Source organism: Equus caballus, chromosome 23, assembly GCF_041296265.1.
Source record: "Equus caballus isolate H_3958 breed thoroughbred chromosome 23, TB-T2T, whole genome shotgun sequence".
Lineage (NCBI taxonomy): Eukaryota > Metazoa > Chordata > Mammalia > Perissodactyla > Equidae > Equus > Equus caballus.
The window spans coordinates 40,049,879-40,069,199 of NC_091706.1; the positions used below are offsets into that span (position 1 = coordinate 40,049,879).

The 19,321-nt window shown below is 40.3% G+C and overlaps 1 protein-coding gene and 1 long non-coding RNA gene across 11 annotated transcripts in view; one reads left to right on the top strand and one right to left on the bottom strand.

Moving 5' to 3' along the window:
• LOC102148834 (uncharacterized) overlaps positions 1–8,817 on the bottom strand; it is a 38,673-nt gene extending 29,856 nt beyond the window's left edge. Inside the window, exons 1-3 of one of the 4 annotated variants that reach the window (XR_011431218.1) lie at positions 5,591–5,686; positions 5,124–5,337; positions 4,167–4,202 (exon numbers count right to left, since the gene is read on the bottom strand). This is a non-coding gene — a long non-coding RNA (uncharacterized lncRNA). Of the gene's footprint in view, positions 1–4,166; positions 4,203–5,123; positions 5,338–5,590; positions 5,687–8,552 lie in introns of those variants that run through there. The other 3 variants (XR_011431219.1, XR_002803228.2, XR_289369.4) reach the window with 3 other exon arrangements.
• A 114-nt stretch (positions 8,818–8,931) lies between these two features.
• Positions 8,932–19,321, top strand: part of RIC1 (RIC1 homolog, RAB6A GEF complex partner 1) — a 145,211-nt gene continuing 134,821 nt past the window's right edge. For 3 of the 7 annotated variants that reach the window (XM_023627321.2, XM_070248300.1, XM_070248298.1), the window contains exon 1: positions 9,144–9,504. In XM_023627321.2, coding sequence (XP_023483089.1) covers positions 9,361–9,504 — 144 coding nt within the window. In that variant the 5' untranslated portion in view covers positions 9,144–9,360. Of the gene's footprint in view, positions 9,505–19,321 lie in introns of all 7 variants that reach the window. The other 4 variants (XM_023627318.2, XM_070248299.1, XM_023627320.2 and 1 more) reach the window with 4 other exon arrangements.

Genomic DNA, 19,321 nt, shown 5'->3' on the forward strand with positions numbered 1-19,321 from the left:
AATACTTGCTTATTGGAAGGGCAGTTATGTTTTTGTGTTGGAACTTGTTATGGAGAAGGATAAGTACTAGCTCTTTCCTCCCTTATTTTTTCTCATAAACATAAAAAAAATTAAAGACTGTCTGAGTGGCTGGGTAGGAAAATAGTGTAGAGAAGGTAAGTTAGATCACAAGATGGGTCTGCCCTAGAACCTACTCCTTCCTACTGGGATCTATCTCCTCTTCTGGGACCTGTTGAGCACCACTCGGTTTGAGACAACCCTCTTCCCTTCTGATGATAATTCAGGGCTGCGTCTGTCCATGTCTTCAAGACTAGTTGGACTGAGACCCAAAGATTTCATCAGTTCTGCTCACAGAAGCCAGTGTAAATGCTGTGCCAGTAGCAAGACTGGAACTTCTGGGTTCCTGCTGGGCAACCTGGTCAAGCAGAACACTTTTAGATCCTGTCTGATTTTAGGTCTCTGTGAGGGGATCAAGGGTTAATAACATTATTAATAAATAGCATTTTGGGGAATATGTGCTATGTGCCAGTCAAAATACTGGGTACTTGTACATGAATTATTCAATCCCCATAACAATGCTTTGTGGAATTTTGAAGCTTAGAGAAGTTAAGAACCCAGATTCTGAAACTAGTCTGTGTCCAGAGCCTTTGGTCTTCTTCCCTGTTCTTTGAGCCCTGGCTTTCGATAATGGGTCTCAGTGTACTAGACTGGAATCTCAGACACCAGTGGAGCAGATGCTGTTGGTGCCCTGCCCATGTCTCCTTAGGGCCTTACCCACTACCAGCAGCTGCACCACCTTGCAATGGCTTTCTAGTGGCTAAAGGTCCAACTGTGAGCATAGAGGCTGGATGTGTAAAGATTTAATGCCTCCCAGGAGCAGCCCTTAACTAATGATTGATAGGACCTGGTGTATAAATCTCCAGCTTCCTTGCTTCTCAGGAAGAATAACTCAGAAGCATGAGTTCTAGACTGGTTCCCAGAATTCCCTAGAGGGACTAAGTGCCTGTTACCCATAGTGCTAACGTGCTTGAAAACACTCCCTCTATTGGCTGTCTTCCCTTCCTTGTCTTCCTTCCTTTGCTGGCATTTCCTGAGATCACCACCCAAAAAAACTATTTGTATGTGTCTTCTTGTCTCAGGGTCAGCTTCTGGGGAAACCAAAACAAAGACAAAGAGTAAAGGACAGGTGGGGCTCTGAAGGAGAAGAACCCAGGTGGAGGAGATGGTGTATTGCTGGAAGGAGGGCACAGGGTTGCTTCTGCAGGAAGCAGCCTCACAGATGGTACCCTGTTCTTGAAGGTGACAGCGTCTTTGTGAGACAGGAGAGAAAGGTTTTGGAGGATTATTGAATATTGACACACTGGATGGTTCTTTGCTTGCTTAGGTAGTACTTCTTTCAGAAGTTCTCTTTTGCTCCATTTTCTTTTTATCTGAATTTGTCCAAAGTTTAATAAGAAGCAAGAGAACCCAGGAAATGCAACTCTTAATAAGTGGAATAATGAAACAAGACAGAAATGCCAACATGTTCTCAATAGAACACTGAGGAAGCAATCATAAGTAAATGAAAGACAAAAAGTACATATAAAATTTTGGAGGATTTATAACTTACCCATATGGCCTGAATATAATAATGCTATGTACCATGTTTCATACTAACAAACTGAATTAGGCTCTTTCACCGATTTTATTACACTTAAAGGACAGTTTCTCAACTTGTGACTCTATGGCCTTTCTCTTGCTTTGTTAAGGTTAATGGCATTATAAAGTGTTAACAATTGCGTTCACATATTTTAATTCCTTGACTGTCTTTGATTTTATATCCTCAACTTTATGTCTGCATTAACTGTTTTGCCTAAGACTAGACATCTTTAAAATTCATTACATGGTGGTTATATGGTCTGAATATGTTTGTTTTGAAACTTTTGCTTGGGGGTATTGTTATTAGTGCTTTCCTGATGAATAAACTTAAAAACGTCCACTATTTTTATAAAATCTGTAGATTAGCAGAGGATGATAAAACCTTAAGTAGATATTTCTTCTAGTGAATAGTTTAACCACAGGAGGGAATTGTATGAGCAATAACAGGATATTTTGAGATCCTCTTTAGAGGATCTCAGCACCCATTTCCTATTCCTTGAGTCTTGAATCCTTGAGTCTCGATATGCTGCCACATTTTAGCCAATAAGTATTTTCACCAGAGATCTGGGTTACAGAGCTGGATAAGCCCTAATATTAACAGACATTATCAGGTAAACTGGTTTTTACCTCCTTGATCATGGAAGGAAATGGGCTTAATAATAAAGTATATACAGGCAATGGCCAACTTTCTTTTCAAATCCACACACCTGGCTGATTTAAGCCCATGTGTTTCACCCTACCTGATCAAGGTAAAAACACGGAGGGAGCTCTGGCCATCTTTGTCAATTTTCTTGTCTTTACGACAGTGGAATCCTGAGACAACCTCCGAGAACAATGTGCTTGCTTGGGGTTCGGGTAGTGCAGCCCAAGGCAAGAACACAATCAAATCCTAGAGACTTTCAGAGGAAAGTAAGAGCCTGCACTGCATTACATTGGGCATTTTTAGGAAGTGACTTGGGTAGGGGGAAATTCTTTAATTGGTGAATCATATGTTGAATGATCTGGATGTGCTAATGTTGTTAAAATACTACCTAATTGTTAAAAGGTTAACTCCTTGATTCATTTATAATCTTCAACATCATATCTGAGTGATGTGATTCATTCCTCCCTCTCTTCCTTCCAGTGCTTATTTTCAAGAATTCACATGACCCTTTGGATAAATTATTGTTTTCATTTTTGCTTAAGATACAAAGAATGTTATTCTCCAGGTGAATGTGAAAATGCCGATTTCATTCATTTTCTTAGCAGAGTAATCTTTCTGTATGAAGGATTCAGCAAGAAAAAATATTCTTAGGAATTTAAAAAAATTAGTTAATAAGTCAGCCTGATGTTAACTATGTATATTTAGTTAGGGGGAAAATAAGTTTGTGGAAAGAGACAGTACAGTGAAGTTGTTAAGTGTTAAGGTTCAGGGTTCAAGTTTTGATTCTACCACTTCCCAACTCTGAATCTTGGGCCTCTCTAAACCTCAGTTTCTTTGTCTGTAAAATAGAGATAATGTCTATCTCATATGATTGCTAAGAGGGTAAAAATTAAGGAATGTAAAGTGCTTAGAGCAGTATCTAGCACATAATAAGGGCTGAATAAATACTAGTTCTATTTTCATTATTTGTGTAACAGCACCAATCATTAGGAAGTTCTTCTTTGTGTCTAATCCAAAATATACTGCTGGGGCCAGCCCTGTGGCCGAGTGGTTAAGTTTGTGTGCTCCGCTTCTGCGGCCCAGGGTTTCGCTGGTTCTCATCACGGGCACAGACATGACACCGCTCGTCAGGCCACATTGAGGCAGCGTCCCACATGCCACAACTAGAAGGACCCAAAACTAAAATATACAACTATGTACTGGGGGGATTTGGGGAGAAAAAGCAGAAAAACAAACAAGCAAAAACCCCCCAAAATATACTGCTAAGGGCATGGATTACTCTGAGCTCTTGGTTTCTAGCATTAAAAAAAAAAAGAAAAGCTGATAAGATAGGTATTATTATCATCTCTACTCTACAGATGGGGAACAGTTAAGGGTAGCTTAGAGGGCTAGATGAGCAACATGAAGGTGATCAGCACAGACCAGGTCTGAACCCTGGTCTTTATGCTAAATGAAACAAGCCAGTCACAAAAAGACAAATACTGTAAGATTTCACTTATATGGAGTAACGAAGGTAGTCAAATTTACAGAAACAGAAAGTAGAATGGTAGTTGTCAGGGGCTGGGGGAGGGGGAAAAAAGAAGTTGTTGTTTAATGGATATAGTGTTTCAGTTTTGCAAGATGAAAAAGTTCTGGTGATCTGTTTCACAACATGTGTATATACTTATGCTACACTTAAAAATGGTTAAGACAGTAAATTTTATGTTATGTGTTTACCACCATAAAAGAATATAAACCACAAAAAAGGTAATAATAAAAAGAACACTGTTGCCCTTTTATAAAATTTTGGACTATTACAAAACATAACAGTTATATAGTTAATATTAAGGTTTGGTTTGATAAAAAAATTTTCATGGAAACTGTTAATTTCTAGAATTGTACTCACTTGGGGTTTATAATTCTTGAAGTTGTCAAATTAAACCTAGTGGAAAACATAAGAATAACGGATGAGAATAGGACAGAAGCCAAAACTATTGTATACCAGAATGTTTTGTTACAATTAGGCACTAAATTTGGCTCTAAGCTTCCTGATAAATACAGGAGATAAAGGGACAATGCAATGAATATGAGTTTTTGTCCAAACTAATGAAGGCATATTTGTCTGAATAGAGAGAGAGAAGGAGGAGGAGAAGGAGGTGGAGGTAGAGGAGGAGGAGAAGGGAAAGAAGAAGGGAGGGAGGAGGGAGAGAGAGAGGTCTGATTAGAACTATGGTGAATTCTCTACCATCTCACATTATGGGGTTAAACAATTTCTTTGTCCAACTCTTGCTATTTTAATAAAAAATACACACAGAAAATTCGGGTACGGCATTTTTTTATACTGGAAAACTGGTTGAGACATGGTCAAACAGAACAATTGTTATTATTGGCTAATTTGTGTGGAATCAGGTCTGTTTCCAATGATTTTTTAATTTCTAAAAAGACCAAAGCGAAGAGAAGGAATAGTGACTCTTTCTATCTTGCTTGATTAGGAACGATAGGCTTCCTCACTTTATTTTCTAGTTTGTGTTCATGCTCCAGCCTAGAGTTTCGTTTGTATCCATAAGACTTATTAATAATAAGCCATGCTGCCTTTATGGTTAATTAAATGATTCCAAGCAATATTTAACACTGTTTACTGAGGAAGATTTTGGACAAGGTAGACTGGTTAGTCACATATGACCAAAGTTAATGAGATGTCCTTTTCAATTTAAATGTTTACACTTATTATTGAAAATCTCAACCATATAGAAAAGGACAGTTAATGACACAATCAATTCCCAACTACCCATCACTTAGCTTCAAGGATTTTATCAGTTCATGCCCAACTTTGTTTCATAGGTAGTTCCACCTCTCCACTCACCTTCAGATTATTTTGAAGCAAAACTCAGACATCACATCATTTCAGCTGAGATATTCATTACCAATTTTCAGAAGAGGATAAATGATAATCAAGAGTCTAACCCAGGGGTTGGCCCGGTGGTGCAGTGGTTAAGTTCCCATGTTCCGCTTCGGTGGCCCGGGGTTCACCGGTTCAGATCCTGGGTGCGGACCAACGCACCACTTGTCAAGCCATGCTGTGGCAGGGGTCCCACATATAAAGTAGAGGAAGATGGGCACAGATGTTAGCTCAAGGCCAGTCTTCCTCAGCAAAAAGAGGAGGATTGGCGGCAGATGTTAGCTCAGGGCTAATCTTACTCAAGAAAAAAAAATGAGTCTAACCCAGAAGCAAACACATCAGTTGCACATGACAAAAGTGTAATAAGGTCGAATGTTAAAGCATAGTAAAGAGTCATAAACTAAAGAAGTATCATCTTCAGTGAATATTACCATAGGCTCTTACGGAGGTCCCCAAACATTGGGAGTGGTGTGCTCAGAACAAAAATCTGGTCCCAGTACTGTCACGTCGTCATCAGGAGTCTGAATGTGTGAAGAGGTACGCAGGGCCTACTTTTAGTCTGGTGACTCAGAATGCCTTTCCTCCTAATCTTCCTGTCACTAGTCTTGGGACTCTGCCTGAAACTCCACATTACACATTACTCCCTTTGATTTGCCAGTACTGCAGGCCCCATTTAGAGCAGAACAAGTGGGACATTTTCAATCATTAGCAATTTAACTGTTTTACATAACTTTTTTTCTCATTACAAAAGTAACATGAGTTTATTATAGGGAATTTGGAAAATACAAAAAAAGCCCACAAAGAACATAAAAAGCACCCATAATCAGGGGTAAACACCAATATTTTAGTACATTTTCTTCCATTTTTTTTTCTAGGCACATATAGACTTTTTTTCATGAACACAGGATATTTAACATACTGTCTTTAATCTGCTTTCATTACTTCATAATATATAATTAACACACTTATATATGATTAAATATTCTTCCCCAACACAATTTTTTATTTTTGCAAAATGCTCCATTGTAAGGAAGGACTATGATTAATGTCTTTTCGAGGTCACTTAGACTATTTCCTCTTAGCTACAACTTTGTGGGGTACATTTTATTTTTTGAGGAAGATTAGCGCTGAGCTAACATCTGCTGCCAATCCTCCTCTTTTTGTTGAGGAAGACTGGCCCTGAGCTAACATCCATGCCCATCTTCCTCTACTTTATGTGTGGGACGCCTGCCACAGCATGGCTTGCCAAGTGGTGTCACGTCTGCACCCAGGATCTGAACCAGCGAACCCCGGGCCACCGAAGCGGAATGTGCGAACTTAACCGCTGCACCACCGGGCCAGCCCTACATGGGGTACATTCTTAAAGCTAAAATTCTGTACTTAGTGTTAATTTCCTTAGAAAATAATCACAGGAAAGAAATAGTTGGGGCCAAGGGTATCCACATTTTTCAGATCTCTTTTTTTTTTAATGTAATCCCAACTACCCTTAGAAAAACTGCACCAAATTACATTCCCACCAACAGTTTATAAATGTACCTCGGCTTCCGTGCACCCTTACCAACATTACTTCGTGTAATAAAAAAGCCCTGTTAGTTGATAGATGAAAACATGCACCTATTAACTTTCATTCATCAGTTTAGTCTTAGCTCAGAGTAGAGTTCAATAAGTTTGACTAGAGAGTGATGGTGATAGGGTAAGGGAAGGAGAAGGAAGATCCAGGGCATGGGAATTGCTAGTGTATTTTACAAAGTAAAGTTAGAATATGATATCTGAAAGTTGGAAAATCCAGTCCATAAAGTTTCTATCACAATGGAAGGACTTTTAAGTAAAGGGTTGTGGAGAGTCAGATATTTCACTTTTTCCCCCCAAAGGGGAGAAAGGCCCAGAGCGTCTCCTCCTCCCCCTCTCACCACCAGGAGCAACTGCCACAATTCAATTCAATTCAGTCTAAAGATCACCGGGTCTGTAGAAGAAAGGCCAGTTCTTTTCAGGCCATGTGACTTCAGGCATGTCCACCCCTCTGGTCATATTTCCTCATTAGGAAAGTGAGAATAACATCACACCATTACCTACTTTGAAGACTTACTGTGAAACTAAAGCAAGTCACACATTGGAAAATATTTTGAAACTTTAAGTGCTACAAAGGGGTATGGCAAGGGAATTAGATTCTGAAGTCAGCAAGTAAAGTTAACGCTGAGTGCAATAAAAATTACGTAGAAGTTCCTTAAATTGTGTACAAGCGCTGCAAGATGCTCACATTTAGGAGGTACATGAGAACAAAGAACCTCTGAAGGAGAGCTGGGACAAACACACTCTCAGTAAAATTGACAGTGGAATTGCTGCACTGTAACTTTTTTCATTTCCTCTCTCTTTCTGCCAAGTGCATAACTGAATCTGAGCAAGTAAGATGAAAGTATGATGCAACTGTATTATTCTTCTACAATTTTATATTGGCAACTCAAGAAACCTATCTGGGCTTATTTGCTTAACGGTGAAGTTCAGCTGGATCAGGTTTCATCCAGTGTTTCATCTGACAAATATTTTGAGTTTACTATTCTTAACTACGTTCCAAGCTGCTGTGCTGGTTGTCGGAAAAAAACACCAGGAAGGAGGCACAGTCTGACCACAAGAGGCTGGTGAGCGGTGAGGCAGTTTCAACTTTGATTTGAGGAATCCTGGGGTTCTTTGATCACCTTCTGGGGAACGTAGTGAATGTTTAGAAAAATTACAGAGTTACATATTTTGTTCTGAATTCCAGCTAAAATGCTACATCTAATAAGTATTAACTTTCTTTTTTACTCTTTATGTTGTTACTTTTTATGAGTTAACATTTTTTATAAACCTGGGCTAACTCAAATATTTTTTAATTGAAAAAGTAATATAAACATGGAAAATTTCAAACTGTACAAAAACGACAGACAACGAGAAGCAAGTCTTTTATTCCAGGTCCTCCTTCCCCCACTCCACACTCCATCTCCACTATTGCCGTCCTCTTAGAGGTAATCATAGGGTCAATACTTTAAAAGAAACAGTTGTTGTTAAGGTGATCCCTGGGGTCCAAAACACCAAACTACAAAATCTCTAAAGTTCTTTCCAGCTCTAAAGTTAAGTCTGTCTTTTGCAGCATATCCTCTGCCGAGGGTGGAAAAGAGATAGACAGCCTCGCCTTGTCTAACATTACGGTTGGTAAAGGGACAGATGAATGCAAACTGAATTCAAAAATATACACTAGATTTAGAACTCCTAAAGGACAGAGGACGGCCCTCAAGCACTTTCATGGTAGGTGATTTATTTACCGACTGAATAAAGGTGCCCTCTAGGATGTAAACTCCACGCGGGCAGGACCTTCACCACCAGCTTTCACAAAGTTCTTGGCACACAACAGGGACTCACCGGCCCAAGGACCCGACAGCTCAACACAGACGCCGTAGCGCGGAGCACAGGGCGAGGACTCGAGCGGGGAACGTCAGGTGACTCGAGCTTCTCTGCACCCCCTCCTCCGTGGCGTTGCAGCGCCGGGCCCGCCCCGACCAGAGTCCTCACCAATCCGAGAGGGAAGACAAATTTGGCTAGGCCAGGCGAGGGGCGTGTCCCACCGGCCGAGTCGCCTCGCAGCCGCGTCTAGCCCGGCTCAGCCCACATGCCCTCCGCTCAGGCGGTTGTCCCGCCCTCCCGGCCCTGACGGTACGCTCCAGATTGCAAGTGGGAGGTGCAGAGGAGCAAGCGCTGGGCAAAAGCGCATGCGTACTGACGCAGCGCGGCGGCCCCTGGCGAAGATTAGGGCGGAGCTTCAGAAAGCGGAGCGCAGGGGAGGGAGAAGTCTCCAGTGCGCGCGCGCAGGGCAGCCCTCTCCAGCCAGACCCACGCGGCGCGGCGTGGTGACGCCCGTGCGGCCCGAGGAAGGGGCGGGGCCGGGGCGGGTCTCCGCGCTCCTCCCGCCCCCTCCCCGGCCGGACTCTCCCTCCCACTCCCTCCCCCACACTGGGCCCCGTCAGCGCCGGGCTGCCTTCGTCGCTTAGCATCGCGTCGGCCCGGCCCGGCCCGGCCCGGCCAGCGGGCAGATGCCCCCAGCTGCCGCTGCCGCCGCCGCCGACTCGGCCGGTGGCGGTGTGGGAGGCAGGCGTCCGGCCCCGGGCCGCTGAGTGTGACGGACGGGGCCGGGGCCGCCGGGCGCCGCGGCGTTGGCGGCTCCGCGCGGATCATGTATTTCCTGAGCGGCTGGCCCAAGAGGCTGCTCTGGCCTCTGGGGAGCCCCGCCGAGGCGCCTTTCCACGTCCAGTCCGACCCCCAGAGGACTTTCTTCGCCGTGCTGGCCCCGGCCCGCCTCAGCATCTGGTACAGCCGCGTAAGTAGAGCCGCCCGCCGCCTCTCGCCGCTCCCTCCCGGGCGTCCGGCATCGTCCCGCCCCCAACTTCCACCCGGAGTCCCGGACCCCTGCCCCTTCGCTCCAGCCCCACTCGTGTTCGCCGTCCGCGTCCTCGTTCCACCCGCTCGGCCGCATGTCCCCCCGGGTCCGGGTGTGTCCTCCGGCCGGGGCTCCGGGCTGGATGCAGTCGCTGCTGCCCAAAAGCCCTGCGCCTCCCCGCGTTGGACCGACCGCCGCGCGCAGTGCAGACCCCGCGCGTTCCCTCGGCCGAGCCCAGACTTGCCCTTCTCTCCCTTCCCCCATTCCCCGGGGAACAAATTTGTTTTAAACTTCCCACAGTTGGAAACCTGGCCGCTGCTGTGTTCCCAGCCCTCGCTTGCTTTAAATTAGGTCGTTGTTTTGGAGTTAGGGAGAGCCTGTTGGGCTTTACCCGGTGCCAGAGTTTACAGGCGGTCATAACTTATTTCCAGCCACTGCAGCCAGAGTTCTTTATTTTTGACGAAGGGTCTGGTTATCCGAGTGTTCGCCTCACCCCTACATCTGCTCCCCACTTTCAGGCTAGTCCTTTTCTCTGCTGCTCCTGGGCTCTTGAGTAGAGAATTGTAGGGGGGTTAGGAGGAGCGGAAGTAGAACTCAGATCTGTCCGCGCTGCTCCGGGGTATTAACACTTGGAAATAATAAGATTTGGGGAGATCATGAAACTGAGTTCTATTTTTGCTTTCTGTGAATCCTGGTTTTTGCTTTCTTGTATCTAATTACCGAGTAGATAAGAGAAAAACTTCAAAAATAAGTGGTGGACGGAAAACTCCCTATTTTCCGCGAACCCTGCTGTAGGTTTGTTTATAAAAACCTCAAAATAGAGTATAAAAGTGTTCTTGTTCTTTTTTTTTTTCTAAGAAGGCAGTACTAATCGATGTCAGAGTGAAGTTTTTCTCTCTTCGAAGCTAACTTGGCTATGTAGAAATAGGTTGTGACCTTGGCTTGCTTAGATCTCTCTGAAATACCGGCTTTAGTTAAATTAATTAAAACCTCATATCTCTGGATCTGACCATTTGAATGTCTGTAAGGCCCTTAACTGTCCTCACACACAGCCCTGGTAATAGTGATGATGAGATTTAGATATTGCTGGTATCTCTTTTATATAACTACTGTAGTTAGGCTGCAAACCAGACTATTCGCTGTTAAATTTGGCTGGTTTAATTTTTTAAATAAATATCAAAACGAAATAAGTTGTTATAAAACCAGCAATGTGATTATACTGTCTGGTGCTTTATTGCATTTTCTTTTTTCTGGGGAGATTAGCCCTGAGCTAACATCTGTTGCCAATCTTCCTCTTTTTTTCCTCTCCCCAAAGCCCCAGTACATAGTTGTATGTTCTAGTTGTAAGTCCTATGTGGGCTGCTGCCACAGCATGGCTACTGACAGAGGAGTCGTGTGGTTGACGGGGAACCCAACCAGGCTGCCAAAGCAGAGAGCACTGAACTTTAACACTAGACCATCAGGGCTGGCTCTTGATTGCATTTTTGAATGTGTATATTGTATCTTTAAAGCACATGCAGAAAAAATAACTAGAACTTGAATTTTAAACTGTCTTATTAACTTAGTATGTAATTTCAATCTAATGTAACAAATTGTTTGTAAAGCTTGAAATTTAACTTTCCTTATCTCTAAAAAGGCAAACTTAATTTTAGGCAGAACTGAACTAAAATGAGGGATGGATAGACCAGAAGCCTGTAGGCTCCTTTATTCTTTTGTAAAAGAAAAATGTTCCTCAGCCTTGTTAGGAATATTGTGACTATTAAGAATATCCTTTTTTTTTTTTTTTTTAATGCTGAGGAAGATTGGCCCCGAGCTAACATCTGTTGTCAGTGTTCCTCTGTTTTGTTTGAGGAAGATTCTCCCTGAGCTAACAGCTATGGCAGTCTTCCTCTGTTTTGTATTTGGGATGCTGCTGCAGCATGGCTTGATGAGTGGTGTATAAGTCCATGCCCGGGATCTGAACCCACCAACTCTGGAATGCTGAAGTGGAGCGTGCGAATTTAACCGCTGTGCCACTGGGCCAGCCTCAAGAATATCTGTTTTTTGCTTTTGGAGTTAGATACTATATACACCTAAGGCAGCCCTGGAATTTAAAACTACTCGTACTTATTTCCTTGAAACTCTCACCCTACACACAGATGGCTACTTTCTACAGAAGTCCTGGGGCCATTAGCATTAAGATCCACTGTGCAAAAAATTAGGTTTTAGGGAATCTACAGGTTCAGAAATATGAGGTGAAAGGAAATGCAGGAATACCTTAGGGAAGGCTGCATGGTACTGTGGGTTTATGAATGGCTAACCTTGATCTCGGGCATCAGCTTTGTCACTTTAAAAATCAAGTATTGGACCAGATGATTTTAAGGTTTATGATTATATAACTGGATGAATGGGAAACAGGTGCCAGACTTCAGCTTCCAGTCTCCTCTTTCTGGGATAGGCCTTTTTTCACTAAGTTTGAAAGTTTTTATTTTGATATTTTAATTTCTAAACTTACTGAAACTATGTAAGTTAAAATAAATTTAGGTTAACAGACTTCTTTTAAAAGTGAAAACACCTCTATCTAAATTGAGGAACTATCAGTTTTCCCCGCATAATTTAGAGTGAATTGGTTTAAAATGTTTGCATAAAAACATGAAAGCTTTGATTTTGGAGAGATTGTATATGCAAGTAATTTTATAGAATAAAGGGAATTTTGAAGATCTAAAGAAGGGTTTTATGGTGTTGAGGTCTTAAAAGCTGTTTGAGGGCATTTGAAGACAGGAAGAGACATGCTCAAAGAGATCAGAGAGGATATAGTAACGCGATTTACTTACTCATGTTTTGTTAGGGCTCTCTCAGTAAGTTAAGTCACTTAGGAGGGATGCATTTTTTTTTTTTGAGGAAGATTAGTCCTGAGCTAATGTCTGCTACCAGTCCTCTTTTGCTGAGGAAAGACTAGCCCTGAGCTAACACCTGTGCCCATCTTCCTCTGCTTTATATGTGGGACGCCTGCCACAGCATGGCTTGACAAGCAGTGTGTAGGTCCACACCCAGGATCAGAACCCGCGAACCCTGGGCCCCTGAAGCAGAACGTGCAAACTTAACCACTGTACCACCAGGCTGGCCCCCAGGAGGGATGCATTTTTAAAAAGAGAAAACTAGGGGGCTGGCCCCGTCGCCGAGTGGTTAAGTTCGCGCACTCCGCTGCAGGCGGCCCAGTGTTTCGTTGGTTTGAATCCTGGGCGCAGACATGGCACTGCTCATCAAACCACACTGAGGCAGCGTCCCACATGCTGCAACTAGAAGGACCCACAACGAAGAATATACAACTATGTACCCGGGGCTTTGGGGAGCAAAAGGAAAAAAATAAAATCTTTTTTTTTTTTTAAAAAAAGAGAAAACTAGCCTTGTGGAAGGAACGTACATTTAATAGTCTAACCTGGTTTTTTTAATGTCCAAAAGAATTGCTATCTGTAAAATGTTGATTAGTCACAAGACTATGGAAATATTAAAATAAAATCTCTTAAGAATAACTTGTGTACATTTTATGGGTCTTCTAGTGAACTTTTATGTACCTCTGATAGCTACTATATTACATACCCTAGGTAGCTATTTGGAATCCCAGTGTTATAGAATCGTATCTCTTCAAAATTCTTTTCTGTTTCCAAATTTGAGAAATATAGTATAGTGCTGTTTAGATGTGTTTATGAACAGAAAAGTTTCTGTAGATACTCACTTTGCCTTTTAATTTTATCGTGAGAGTGTAATTTGTTTTCATTGTAACATGTTGATGTAAATTTGCTTTTCTCTACTTTGTAATTCTACTTAGGGAGTTCTAAAAATTACTCAAGAGTTTACTACAGGGATCATCCATATATTTTGGAACCCAAAAAAGGTTTGGTATGTATATGTTATATTAGAGTAGAGGTGAGCAATTGATGATGTATTTCTGCCAAGGGGTATTGTAAAAGGACTAGTTTCAGCTTTGATGATGAAGCTGTTGTATAAAGCTGCCTGTTATGATTTATGATTGACATGAGTTTTGTATGAGATGGATTATGTTTTGTACTATACCAGAGAGCCTAGAATTATTCCTTTAATATACTGCTTAACTGTGAATATGAAAGTCTAAATATGTGAACCACAAAATGATACCTTAGGATGCTGTAATTCTAAATTAGTCTTACCTCAATTTTCAGGTCATTGATTATTTTAGATGTATAAATTACTCTCAGAAGTATTTTTGAACACCTCCTGTGAAAGATAGCATAAATAGGCAGTATATGAAAAGAATGAAGGGATGTGTTATATGTAACAAACATCCTTTCCAAAGATGTTAGTGCGTTCTTATGATAAATGAAAATTTTGTGTTATCCCTGCAAGGGTTGCTAATAAGAAGCTGAAATAGGCAAGTAACTACTGGGCTTATGAAATAAATTGTGTCTTTGAGTAACCCTGAGTAGAAACTTATGTTCTTGTTAGTGAATGATAATAGTGGAAAACAATGAGATAGACGTTCAAAGAAGGAAGTTGTAGGATCAGGTATATGGTTAACTGTGTGGCCTCAGGAAGGCCATTTAATTTGTGCGTACGTTTTTCCAAGTCTCCCATTTCTTATCTTTTCAGCTCTATTCTGTTTCTCACTACCTCCAGAGAGCCTTCCTTATAAATTCGTTGCTTGGGAAGTCTTTTAGGATTCATTGTGGATTAAAGAATAAAGTTCAAACTCCTTAGTTGGATATTAGAGACACTCCCCTCTTGGAAGGCTTTCTTGCCCCATCTCTGCCTGTCAGAATATTATCCATCCTTTATCCCCTTACAGCCATTAGAATGACAAAAATATCTAAAACTAATAGTAACGAATGTTGGAGAGGTTGTGGAGAAAAAGGAACCCTCATACACTGCTAGTGGGAATGCAAACTGGTGCAGCCACTATGGAAAACAGTATGGAGATTCCTCAAAAAATTAAAAATAGAACTACCATATGATCCAGCCATTCCACTATTGGTTATCTATCCAGAGAGCTTGAAGTCAGCAATCCCAAAAGTCCTATGCACCCCAATGTTCATCGCAGCATTATTTACAATAGCCAAGACATGGAAGCAACCTAAGTGCCCATCAACAGATGAATGGATAAAGAGGATGTGGTACATATATACAATGGAATACTACTCAGCTGCAAAACAGAACAAAATTATTCCATTTGCAATAACATGGATGGACCTTAAGGGAATTATGTTAAGTGAAATAAGCCAGCTAGAGAAGGATAATCTGTGTGTGACTCCACTCATATGAGGAATTTAAAAATGTGGACTAAGAACAGTTTAGTGGATACCAGGGGAAAGGTGGGGTGGGGGGTGGGCACAAAGGGTGAAGTGGTGCATTCATTTTGTTGATGAACTTCTGTTTATATTGTAAGTTTTCTTTACATGCTTTACTTCTTCAACTAGATTATAAGTTTCTGGAGGGCAGAAATGATCTTATTTTGTATTATCCATAATGCCTTGCACAAAGCAGGTGCTTACGTATTTTTTTTTCTCCCCAAATCCCCCCAGTACATAGCTGTGTATTTTAGTTTTGAGTCCTCCCAGTTGTGGCATGTGGGACACCGCCTCACCGTGGCCTAATGAGTGGTGCCATGTCTGTACCCAGGATCCGAACTGGCGAAACCCTGGGCCGCCAAAGTGGAGCGCGTGAACTCAACCACTCGGCCATGGTGCCGGCCCGCTTAATAAATATTTTTAATGTAAATTAAAAATAAGTAAATAAATGAATTTAGAGTATCTGTCTTATGCATAGCACATAATTTTTTAAGGGCTTAATAATTGGAAGATTTTTAAATGTTGACATGTAATTTAAAAAATATGGTAGTACTAAATTACAACTTAAATTCAGAAAAACTTTTATTAGAGCTGTATAAGTGAAGGTGAATTAAATACGTTTTTATAACATACACTCCAAATTACATTAGAAAAGTAGTACTTGTTATGCACGATAGCCAAGATGTAGAAACAACCTGTGTTTGTCAACAGATGAATGGATAAAGAAGATGTGGTATGTGTGTATATATATATATGCATATATATATACACACACACGATGGAATATTCTTCAGCCATGAGAAAGAAGGACATCTTGCCATTTGCAACAACATGGATGAAACTTGAGGGCCCTTATGTTAAGTGAAATAAGTCAAAAAAGTGAAAAAAAGACATACTGTATGATATTACTTATATGTGGAATCTAAAAAAGCTGAATGCATAGAAACAGAGACTAGAGTGGTGGTACCCTGGTGGTTACCAGGGGATGGGGAGAGGGGGGAAAAGGGGAGATGTTGGTCAAAGAGTACAAACTTTTGGCTGTAAGATGAATAAGTTCTGGGGATCTAATGTACAGCATAGTGATTATAGTTAATAATACTGTATTATACATTTGAAACTTGCTAAGAGAGATCTTAAGTGTTCTCACCACAAGAAAGAAATGGTAATTATGTGACGTGATGTTGGTGTTAGCTAACACTATGGTGGTAATAATTTTGCAAGTACAAGTGTATCAAGTCAACATGTACAACTTAAACTTACACAATGTTGTATGTCAATTATATCTCAATAAGCTGGAAAAAAAGAAAAGTACATGGCAAAAGGTCTTTCTATAATTATTACATAATCTGTAGTTTACCAAAACTTAAATTGTTGTACAGTCTTATAACCAGTTGAACTCCTGGTTCCAAGGATGCGTTTATATTGACAAGATCTGTGGAAAAAGGTCACATACAAAAAGAAGCAGTATAAACACATTTAAATAAAAACATTTCACCTATCTTCTGGTGCTTTTGAATCATTGACGTGATCCATGTCACGGGTAAACATTTATGCCAAGTTTGCTGTGGACTAGATGTTTTACATCATGGGAAACAAAGTTTCCTGAATTTAGGTTCTTTATGTGCCTCATTCATGGTTTTTGCCCTGTCCTCATAGTACTTATCCAATCTTTTTATTTTCTTTTGAGGAAGATTGGCCATGAGCTAACATCTGTGCCAATCTTGTCTCTATTTTGTATGTGGGCACTGCCACAGCATGCCTTGATGAGCAGTGTGGGTCAATGCCCAGGATCTGAACCTGCGTACCCCAGGGTGCCAAAGCAGAATGCACGAACTTAATCACGGCCCCTGATCTAACTTTTAAACTTGAAATTCTCTTCAAAATAAACTAATTTATATCTTTGCTGCAAATGGAAAGCTAGCACCACTTGGATGAATAGAGTGTTACTGTATGAGGGAATACAATGAAAACAATGTTTCAAAAATCTAGTTTCCAGCCAAAGGCTCTTGCCCTTTTCTTAAAAAGGGTACTTAGCAGATACATGAGTGGTGTTTAGAAGTAACTGAGCATCTCATACTGATTTCCTGCTTACCTTTAGGTAAGGATTGAAGAAGAATTGAAAAAATTTATTTTCTCACCATATGATTAAATATTTAATACAGTATTTGTGTGTTACCTAAAATGATGGTGTAGGAAGTACTGCATCAGAGTGTTCCATTTACTGCTAAAGCATTTATTATATAATTTATCAGATTAGAATAAATAAACTTACAATTTAAAAATATTTTTAAATATTCTAGAATTCAGACTTGACACAAAGTGAGACAGTTACTTAATTAAAATGTTTTCATTGACCAGTAAGCATCAATTGGTTGGAATCAAGGTATCTTACTTTTAAGTTCACTATAATTTCTTAACTTTGAGTTGCTCTCACAGACCTATCTGTTGCCCCAAGTTGTTTGCCTTATTTTAGTCATAAATCGTACTTAAATTTACATGCGAAAGTTTGGATATTATTGTTGATTCACAGTAGAATTTGCTGTGGCTTAATTTTCTAACAGCTCTATTGAGAGTATAAAATACCTCTATCGTAAGTGTATAATGATTATTAGTAAATTTACAGAGTTGTGAACCATCATCACAATCTAGTTTTAGAACATTTGTAGCAACCCAAAAAGTACTATGTCCATTTACAGTCAACCTCTGCTCCCACTTTAGCCCCAAGAAATCATTGGCCTGCGTTTTGTCCCTTTAGATTTGGCTTTTCTGGGAATTTCATATAAATCATATAATATGTGATCTGTTGTTCTTGGTTTTTACTTAGCATAATGTTTTTGTAGTACTCCTTTTTATTACTATTATTCCATTGTTTGGATATACCACATTTTTAAAATTTATTCACCAGTTAATGGGTATTTGGATTGTTTCTAATTTGGGGCCATTATGAATAATGCTGCTATAAACATTTATGTATGCGTCTTTCTCTGGATATATATTATCGTTTCTTGTGGAGAGGTGCCTAGGAGTGGAACTGCTCAGCCGTATGCTAAGTTTATGTTTAGCTTTTTAGGAAACTGCCAAAATGTTTCAAAGTAGCTGTAGCATTCTACATCTCCATCAGCAGTGTATGAAGGTTTGTTTCTCCACGTCCTTATCAGCACTATGTATTGATAGTCTTTTTTATTGTAGCCATTTTAGAGGGTTTGTAGTGGTATCTCATTGTGGCTTTAATTTGTATTTTCCTAATGACTAAAAATGTCTAGCATCTTTTCATGTGCTTATTATTAGCCTTTTGTATATGTTATTTGGTGAAGTGGCTATTCAAACCTTTTGTCTATTTTTTTCTTTTTTTAATTGAAGTATTTGTTTTATTGTAAGAGTTATTTTTATGTGTTTCAGATACAAGTTCTTTGTCAGATATATGATTTGCATATATTTTATCAGTCTGATTTGTCTTTTCAGTCTCTTACTGGTGTCTTTTGGAGAGCAAAAGTTTAATATTGGTGAAGTCTAGCTTATTTTTTTTGCTTTATGAATTATGCTTTTTGTATCTTATTTGAGAAACCTTTGGCCTATCCAAGGTCACAAGCATCTTTTATGTTTTCTCTTTTTTTTTTTTTTTTAAGATTGGCACCTGAGCTAATATCTCTTGCCAATCTTACTGTTTTTCCTCCTTTTCCCCAAAGCCCCCAGTACATAGTTGTATATTCTAGTTGTAGGTGCTTCTGGCTCTGGTATGTGGGACACCGCCTCAGCATTGCTTGATGAGCAATGCTAGGTCTATACCTAGGATCTGAACCTGCAAAACTCTGGGTCGCTAAAGCGGAGCATGTGAACTTAACCACTCAGCAGTGGGGCTGACTGTTATGTTTTCTTTTATAAATTTTATAGTTTGAGCTCTTATACATACTGTTTGGAGTTGACTTTTATGTGTTGTGTGAGGTAAAGATCTAAGTTCAGGGGCTTTTTTTCCCCCCACATATCGATCCAGTTGTTTTAGCACTATTTTTTGGAAAGACTTTTTTCACTATTGAATTGCGTTGGCACCTTTGTCAAAAATCAGTAAGGATTTATTTCTGTATTTTCTGTTCTGTTCTGTTGATCGATATGTCTATCACCATGCAAGCATTGCACTGTAGCTTTACAGCACATTTAGAAATTGGGTGGTGAAAGTCTTACTTTTTGTTTTCAAAATTATTTTTCCTGTTCTAGATCCTTTGCGTTTTCATGTAGATTTTAGGATGGTCTTGTCAATTTGTACGGAAAACATCTTGCTGGCATTTTCAGGGGATTGCACTAAATCTGAAGATCAGTAGGGGAGAACTGCCATCTTAACAAGTCGGAATTTTCCAATCCATAAACATGTAGTGTCTCTCCATTTATTTAGATCTTAAAAAATTTCTCTTAGCAATATTTGCTAGTTTTTAGAGTACAGATCTTTCACTTTGTTAAATAAA